The following is an 8,555-nucleotide window of genomic DNA, read 5'->3' on the forward strand; positions in this document are numbered from 1 at the left end:
CCTAGCGCCGGACTCTGTGTTTGTCTCCTTCCTCTGTCCATTTTTTACATTTTCTGTCTTACATTTCTCTCCTTCCCCTCTTCTCTTTTATAGCCCCTAAAGGCTCCTCAAGTGAAGTGCTACTCGCGCTCATTAAACCTGGGGGCTTCCTTAACAGAAGCTTATTTATACGGGCTTCACGCCCACCACATGTGTCAAACTTCCGCATGTACCTTTTCTTCACCATTATATGCATCGATATGACTTAAGTTTTGGCCAAGCTGGGTTGCCTGGCTCCTGTGCTTACCCCTACGTTCCCGATTGTTCGACTAGGTGGTAAAGGGAGCACCTCTGTGATTGTTACTGCCGGATCAGCCGGATGTGTACCTCAGACTGGGTGAAGCCGAAAGCTAGCGTTCTTAAGGGAATATTCGGTCGGTGAACTAAAAGATGACCTTTTTTACTTATTTATGTATATGCCCCCAGATGATTTTCCTGCGTTTGCAGTCCGGACATGCACTTTAGAGCATGCCTCCCAGAGAAAGGAACCCCTAACGGAACTATTCTCTCTGGAAGATGTTTCTTACTAAACATGTAATATAACATAACTAGTTGGGCACTTGTCTGATAAAGCACTAATGACCCCTACGCCTGGTCTCCATGCATACCCCGGTTCTTACATAACCGGTAGGGTATTCGGACACACTTCGGACCGTCAGGTCCTGAGGTTGAAGCGAAAAGGTCGGCAACGATAAACGATCTTCAATCCTCCTAGAAGGCATTACACATGTCAATTAAAAATTACATAGTCACTCTGACTGATTGTATTCCTCTTCAATACCATCTAACAGGCTGTCTAACTTACAGTCCTGCTGGGAATACTTTGCGGCCAATTCTACTTGGCTGTACACTAAGCTTACAGGGATCTCCTTCCCGTCAGGCCCCACAGGTCCGACCTCGGCCATGTGGTTTGGGTCAGACCTCGTGTACCGCGTCTTCACCATGGCCCAGGCCTCCCTAGTGCCTTGTCGGCAGGCCGATATCTTCCACAACCGGAAGCACCGCCGAGCTCCCTTAAGCTTCTCCGAAAGCTCTCCAAGGCCCTCGAGCATAGAGTGGGAAGGCCATAAGGCTTGGGCAACGCCTCGCATCGCCTGCCGAACTCGCTTGTGCAGTTGCGAGAGCTCAGGAAGAAGGTCACCCGTAGAACCGGGCATCTCCTCTGCAGGACGACCTGTTAGCACACCTACAGACATTACTCTGTTAGTCGACTTCCTCGCCGAACTCTTTTCTTTCAAAGATTCGCTTAAGCACTTACTAAATATGCCGCGTCGAAGCTGCTGATTCTCCTTAGTAGAGTCCGACAGCTGGCCACGAACATCTTTAAGTTCAACGTCCAGCTTGGTGTTGGCATCCTGAAGCTCATTCTTCTCCCGCCTCACCCTTGTCAACATACTCTCACCGGCCTTTAGCTGGCGTAAGAGTTGTTGCCTCTCCGGATCCAGTCCGGCGCCATCTTCAATATGATTTGGTAGATTAATAGCCACGCCGCACTTCGCAAGATATTAATCTTTCGAAGTGTATCTTACCAGAGAGGGTCTCTTTAGGCTCCCCTTCCGCGGCTAGTGCAGCCTCCAGTTGGGCTTTACACTCTTTCAGCTCCTGGGACAGTATGGTATTCTTCTCTGTATGAACTTGCATAACAAATGATCCTTAAACCAGTTACTCTAACTGTTTCGAGTCTCAGGGGCTACTGGTATATACATATATATTTACCGAAATTTTCTTACCCGTATGTCTTTTACATATTGCTCTATGGCTCTGGTTAAACCATTTTGAGCGGCACGGAGGTACGCGTCTCCCGAATGGAAGGCATCTAATGCCTCTTGGGAGAAACAAGTGTCGCGAAGAACTGTCTGGCGACGCATGTGGTTCATGGCACTCTCCACCTCGGAATTGGTGGCAGACAGCCTGTCCGCATCCTCTGTCGGAGGAGCGTCCGGTGCGTGCCTCATGTCCGCTCCCGCTTCCGGGCCAGGCGTTGGAGCCTGGCTGGTGGAGGCGTGGTTGGCAACCTCTTCGGATGTAGTCCGGCGAGGTCTCTTCGTCCTGAAGATAGCACGAACGTTAATACGCCCTGAAGAAATAACACCAGGGAAAAAGAGGATGCGCTATACCTTCGCGCCGGCGTCCTAGTCCGGACTACATTCCTTTTTGCCCCACGGGGCCCTGCGGCCCCTCGTTGGCTAGCCGCCGCAAGTTCGGCCTCCCGCCTTGGAAACCTCCCCTGCAAAACACGGTCGTTGTCAGGAAAATTGAAATGCGTGAGAATGGATTCCTTCTCAAAGGGATGAGACTCCGCCCTCTGTTACCTGGGAGGCCGGGATTAACCCTGGGTAATCAGTCGTAATGGCCACCAAGGTATTGTCCTTGCTTAACTGATGAAACACCCCGTCAATCAACTCCACCGATATATCCGGATCCTCTTCGGAGTCCGGATCGAGGGACCGTTCTGGATCCTCGGGTTGTGGGGGACGGCTATTTATATCCTTTACTTCCTAACGCAGTTCCTGCGTTGAAATCGTTGGACTACATATTTAATCATGGGAATATAAAGCGGATGGGCAGGCACAATTGTTCACTTACCCAACTCGGGGGGTTGTACATACTAAATCCACCCTGCGGGTTGACGTGGAGGAATTCCTCCTCTTCTCCCTTGTACAAAGAGGATAAGATCTTTACTAGAGCAGCAGCTGAGGCTGGCCCCTTACGACCGTAACGGGTGGCGTCATCCTCCCCGTTAAAATCCCACATGGGGTGGCCTCTATATTGAAGCGGCTACACCCCCCGCATAATGCATGCGACCATGACTCCAATCATGGTTAGTCCGGAATGAGCCAATAGTATTATCCGGCCCATCAGGCGAAGGACGTCCCTGTTGCTTTCTCTCTGAGAGCTCCGCGGACGCCAGCTTAGGCGTTTCTTTCAGGGAGCGCTATTGAATTCAGGGAGACCGACCCGGATAGGGTCCGGTAGCGGGACATCATCTATATAAAACCATTCCGAAGGCCAGTCCTCGGACGCCTTCTTTGGGGTTCCAGATAGATATCTGGTCCCGGTGATACGCCACACTTCGGCTCCGCCCACTTGATATATAGACCCCTCTTGAGAGCGGGGCACCAGACAGAATAATCTCTTCCACAGCGCGAAATGAGCCTCAACACCCAAGAATAGCTCGCAAAGAGCGATGAAGCCCGCGATATGCAATATAGAGGCGGGCGTGAGATCGTGCAGCTGGAGGCCGTAGAACTCCAGAAGCCCATGGAGAAATGGATGGATTATAAATCCAATTCCTCTTACTAGATAAGGGACGAGGCACACCCGCTATCCTTTCGAGGGACTGGGGGTGCTCTCCGCTTGCTCTCCGCCATTATAGGTGGCGAGTCCAGCTCGGACCGGGACCATATAGGCCTGAGGGAGAAATCCCTTGGCCTGAAGCGACACTAGCTCGCTGTGCGGGATGGAGCACCTCTCCCAGTCTCTAGGTTTAGGACTGGAAGGACGAGAGGAGGAGCTGCGACGGCTGGCCATGTTGGAATGAACCTTTGCTGGAGGCGCTCTGATGATTACTCGCGGAGAGGAGAAGGTGTGGTTTGGATCTGAATCCCCATCCCATTAAATAGGTGGCTCGTTTATGCGGCTAGGGGTGTGAATGTAAAAACACCCCGACTTTTCACATTCGTTTGACACGTGGAAGATGTCTATTATTGGGCGTGGAAGCCAAGGTGCCCTACATTATGAAAATCGGACATTATTCAGCAGGTACACGGAATTTGGAGGAGAACCCGCCTTGCAATGCCGAAGACAATCTGCGCGCCGGACTCATCGTCATTGAAGCCTGGTTCTGGGGCTACTGAGGGAGTCCTGGATTAGGGGGTGTCCGGGTAGCCGGACTATACCTTCAGCTGGACTCCAGGACTATGAAGATACAAGATTGAAGACTTTGTCTCGTGTCCGGATGGAACTTTCCTTGGCGTGGAAGGCAAGCTTGGCGACGCGGATATTCAAGATCTCCTACCATTGTAACTGACTTTGTGTAACCCTAACCCTCTCCGGTGTCTATATAAACCGGAGGGGTTTAGTCCATAGAACAACTTCATCATACAACAATCATACCTTAGGCTAGCTTTTAGGGGTTAGCATCCTTGATCTCGTGGTAGATCTACTCTTGTACTACCCATATCATCAATATTAATCAAGCAGGACGTAGGGTTTTACCTCCATCAAGAGGGCCCGAACCTGGGTAAAACATTGTGTCCCTCGTCTCCTGTTACCATCCGGCCTAGACGCATAGTTCGGGACCCCCTACCCGAGATCCGCCGGTTTTGACACCGACACTGCTCGTCCTTCCCATCCATCGACCGGACTCCTTCACCCGTGGGCTCCTCCCAATCTCTATCCTGGCGGTTGGTCGCCATCTGCTCCCGACTGCCTGCTGCCGTCCCTGCCGCCCTTCTCCTCCATGGCTTCACCGGTGAGCAAGGTAACATATTCTTCCCCTCTCAGTCTCTGTAGCCATTGTGGTCCGATACATCATTGATTGAATTTCCAATTGCATACAGCCATACAGTAAGATGTGTGAGTGTGATCACTGATCAATATGTATGAGTCCTGATGATCTATTTGGGGAGTAGATGTAATGTAAGTATGTAACTAATTAATATTAGTAGATGGATGGGTTGTTCCAACTAAATTCTGTGGACACTCACTCCAATTAAAGTAAATTAGTAGACAGATGGATGGATTGTTAAGCATCAAGCCATGTATGCCTGTCTATTATAGTAATTATTGATGTGTTAAAATGTTAATGCAGAAACACTCTAATTATAGCAATGAACTAATAATCCATGGATATTCTGCTTAGCGTATATTAAATATTAATTGTGGGATGATCTGTACATTAAGAACTCGTTGTTTAGCAAGTTAGGTATAGGTTATATTAATTTTGGGCGGATCTGTACATGCAATATTTGCCTAGCTGGGATTTCTTATGCTACCATAGACATACTTGAAAGTCCTAACAAATCTGATTTTCTATGGTATGATCTGTAGACTATAGATTAATTATTTAATACTACAGATCGCTCATTGATACTTATTATGTTTGCTCATTCCATATATTTGTAGGGGTCTACGGTTGCCTCTAACATTGCAAGTTCTCATACTCTCAAAAGAAATTCAGATGACATGGGGTGGGAGTTTGCAACCTTGATCAATCCTTTAGATCTACAGCGAGTGAAGTGCAAGTTGTGTGGAAAGGAGATGGGTGGAGGAGTCAATAGGATGAAGCAACATATTGGGCAGGTAAAGGGGAGCGTGAAAAGTTGCAATATGGACACACCGGATCAGCAGAAAAGGTGTAAGGATGCTTATGAGGAACCACAAAAGAAGAAGAAGCTGAAAGAAAAACATGATGAAGAAGTACGTGTTGAGGTTGTCATTCAAGTTGATGATGACAAGAACGGGGAAGAGCTTCATGCAATTGGAGAAGGTGAAGCTCGCAAGTCAGGGCCTATTGATAAATATGTGATGCCAATTGATCCTTCCATTCCATTGAAGAAGTTCCAACATAACATAAATGATGCAATTGATAAGGAGAAAGCTTACATGGTAGGGCAATATTTGGCTAGATGGATGTACAAGAAAAATATTCCTTTCAATGCTGTCAATGATGATGACTTCAAGCAGTTTTGTGAAGCCCTTGGTCGGTTTGGTTCTAAATGGAAGCCACCTTCCCAATATATGCTCCGAGAGAAGATGTTGCTGTAAGAGGTGGAAAGAACAAAGGATTTGATGCAGCCACACGAGCTTGAGAGGGTGGACCGGGTGCTCTATCATGACCGATGCTTGGACCGACAAGAAAAGAAGAAGTATAATGAATTTGTGCATGCATTGCAAGTTAGGGACCGCCTTCCTTGAATCAAAGGAGGCGTCGGCAGATGCACACACAAGTCTATACATCTTCAATTATGTAGTTGAGTGCATTGAGAAAATTGGTATGATTTTTGAAGTCTCAAGTTTACTTTCATTGATTGATTTTCATAATGTTGTAGGCGCTGATTTTGAGATTTTCCATCTTGTAGGTGCTGAAAATGTTGTGCAAGTGGTCACGGACAATGCTTCCAACAACATGGGAGCAAAGGAGATGCTCAAAGGAAAATGGCCAAAGATCTTTTGGAGCTCATGTGCAACTCACACCCTCAATTTGATGGTAGAAGCAGTTGGGAAGCTGAGGCAATTTGGCCCTACAATCACCAAAGCTAAGCAAATGACAATTTTTCTTTATGCACATCATAAAACATTGTCCTTGATGAGGTCTTTCACGAAAAAAAGAGACATTGTTAGACCGGGGGTGACACGATTTGCTTCGGCATTTCTTACATTGCAAAGTTTGGTTTCTAAAAAGAAAGAACTAAGGGCAATTGTTTGTAGTGATGAATGGGAAGCATGCAAGCACACAAAAATGGTGAAAGGCAAGGCAGGCAACGCCACAATAATGAGTAGGGGATTTTGGAAAAATGTATCACTTTGCATCAAGGCATGTTTATGGGGGCTGTTTGCATCTAGTCATATGTTGGGGTGTTTGCATCTATGTATTTCTATGTTGGGGCTGTTTGCATCTAGTCAAGTAGTCATACTTGTAGTTGTAACTTGTGCATTTCTAATGTTGGGGCTGTTTGAACGTGCTTATATGACTAATTTGATCATTTTTTTATGTTACCTTGCAAGGTTTTTGAGCCATTGGTGAAGGTGCTTCGGTTGGCTGGTGGGGATGGTCCATCTATGGCCTCTATGTATGGAGAACTAATAAGTGCAAAAAGGGAAATCAAGGTTGCTGTTGAAAATTCAAAAAAAGACTATTTGGTGATCACTAATGTCATGAATACCAAGATGAGTGGGAGGCTGGATTCTCCATTGCACATGGCAGCATACATCTTGAATCCCAAATATAGTTATGCTGACCCGAGCATCTTTACAAATGTGGAGGTAGTGGCTGCGGTTATGGAAGTCATGGAGACATTTTATCATGATGATGACATGAAGCAAAATAAGGTGTTTAACATGGACTTCACCAAGTTTAAAAAGAAAAAGGGTATGTTTGGGAAGGTGGCTGCATTGAAAGCAATGGATAATAACAATTTCGATGCCAGTAAGCATGTTCTCAAAGTAAAAAAACTTATTATGACATTTATGAAATTATGGGCTGATTGCATGTTATTTCACTTGTCTCAAATTGTAGGTGATTGGTGGTCAACTTATGGATTACAAACTCCCACATTGCAACACATGGCCATAAGGATACTCAACTTGACCACAAGTTCATCCGGATGTGAAAGAAATTGGAGCACTTTTGAAATGTTAACTCTTAGACTTCTCACAATTAGTCAAATCTGAATATTCTTCTCACAATTAGTCAAATCTGAATATTCTTCTCACAATTTATTTCATGAGGCTTCCATTTTCACTTTGTAGGTAGATGCAAAGAGGAGAAATAAACTAGATGTGGCCCGTAGGGACAATCTAGTTTATATCCAATTCAATGGAAGGATGATTGATAAAAGAAAGAAGTTATCCTCTTCTAGTGATGTTCTTCTTGGTGAAGATGTGTCACGAGCACAAGATTGGATATGCGAAGATGCATACATTGATGATGAGTTTGATCCCACTACGGGGGTTCCATACAACATCATTGATGAAGCAATGGAGGAAAGCGAACCTACAGCGCTTCGTAGGAGTGCATGAGTTAGAGAACTCCATGAAGTTGAAGAATACGTTGAGGATGATGATGATGAATCTGATCATGGGGTAGATATGGAGGATGATGAGATCGATTACGAGTCCGATGATGATGGGGTGATGGCAACCAAAGATGATGATGATGAGGAGGAGGAGCCCCCGCGGCCTTGAGCCATTCGTCGCGAACTTATTTTGCTTGCTATTTGTGTGCCCGAACCTTATGTTCTTAATCCTTATTACCTTCATACCTATTTCTATGTGTGTGGCTGAACCTTGTTAGCATGTTACTTATTTGGCTATTTCTATCTATATGGCTGATCTTATCTGGACCTTGTTACCTATTCATCTTGTGAACCTTATTATGAATTATATTCACTATTCCCTATTTGTGTGGCTGCTATTTATCTTTACATGTGGATGCATATTGTGTGGCTGCCATTTATTTTGTATTCCCTATTTGTGTGGCTGCCATTTATATTGACATGTTGGATTGCATACTGTGTGGCTGCATATTTAATTATTTATCTTGATATGTAGAATGCATATTGTTTGTTATTTCCTATATCCGGGTTAATAATTTTACCTCTTGTGATTTTGTTTATGATTTTTATTTTCATATGCCTGTAGTACCATATTTTGCTATATCATATAGCTAGGAGCATTGGAGTGTGGTACAATACATAATTTTTTGGATATATGTTGCTAAATTCCTATTTAATCTACCGATTAATGTTCGACCGATTAATCCAGTTAATAGGCCGATTCACTGATTAATCGTT

General features: G+C 45.4%; 1 protein-coding gene across 1 annotated transcript; it reads left to right on the forward strand.

The window, feature by feature from the left end:
* Positions 1-4,501: 4,501 nt before the first annotated feature.
* On the forward strand, positions 4,502-8,115 carry LOC125537148 (uncharacterized). The gene is made up of 5 exons (XM_087538938.1): positions 4,502-4,522; positions 5,167-5,530; positions 6,123-6,577; positions 6,769-7,189; positions 7,280-8,115. Exons 1-5 carry the CDS (start codon positions 4,502-4,504, stop codon positions 7,432-7,434), a joined length of 1,416 nt encoding a protein of 471 aa, XP_087395064.1. The 3' UTR covers positions 7,435-8,115.
* Positions 8,116-8,555: the final 440 nt, after the last annotated feature.

This window comes from Triticum urartu, chromosome 1A, assembly GCF_056163025.1.
Source record: "Triticum urartu cultivar PI428250 chromosome 1A, HENAU_Tu73, whole genome shotgun sequence".
Taxonomy (NCBI): domain Eukaryota; kingdom Viridiplantae; phylum Streptophyta; class Magnoliopsida; order Poales; family Poaceae; genus Triticum; species Triticum urartu.

What these genes read in the sequence shown, in the direction of transcription:
- LOC125537148 (XM_087538938.1), top strand. Translation starts at nt 4,502, where the DNA reads ATGGCTTCACCGGTGAGCAAG. An exon ending in TGGCTTCACCGGTGAGCAAG is followed by an intron (nt 4,523 to 5,166) that starts GTAACATATTCT and finishes ATATATTTGTAG; the next exon opens with GGGTCTACGGTTGCCTCTAA. An exon ending in ATGTATCACTTTGCATCAAG is followed by an intron (nt 6,578 to 6,768) that starts GCATGTTTATGG and finishes TTACCTTGCAAG; the next exon opens with GTTTTTGAGCCATTGGTGAA.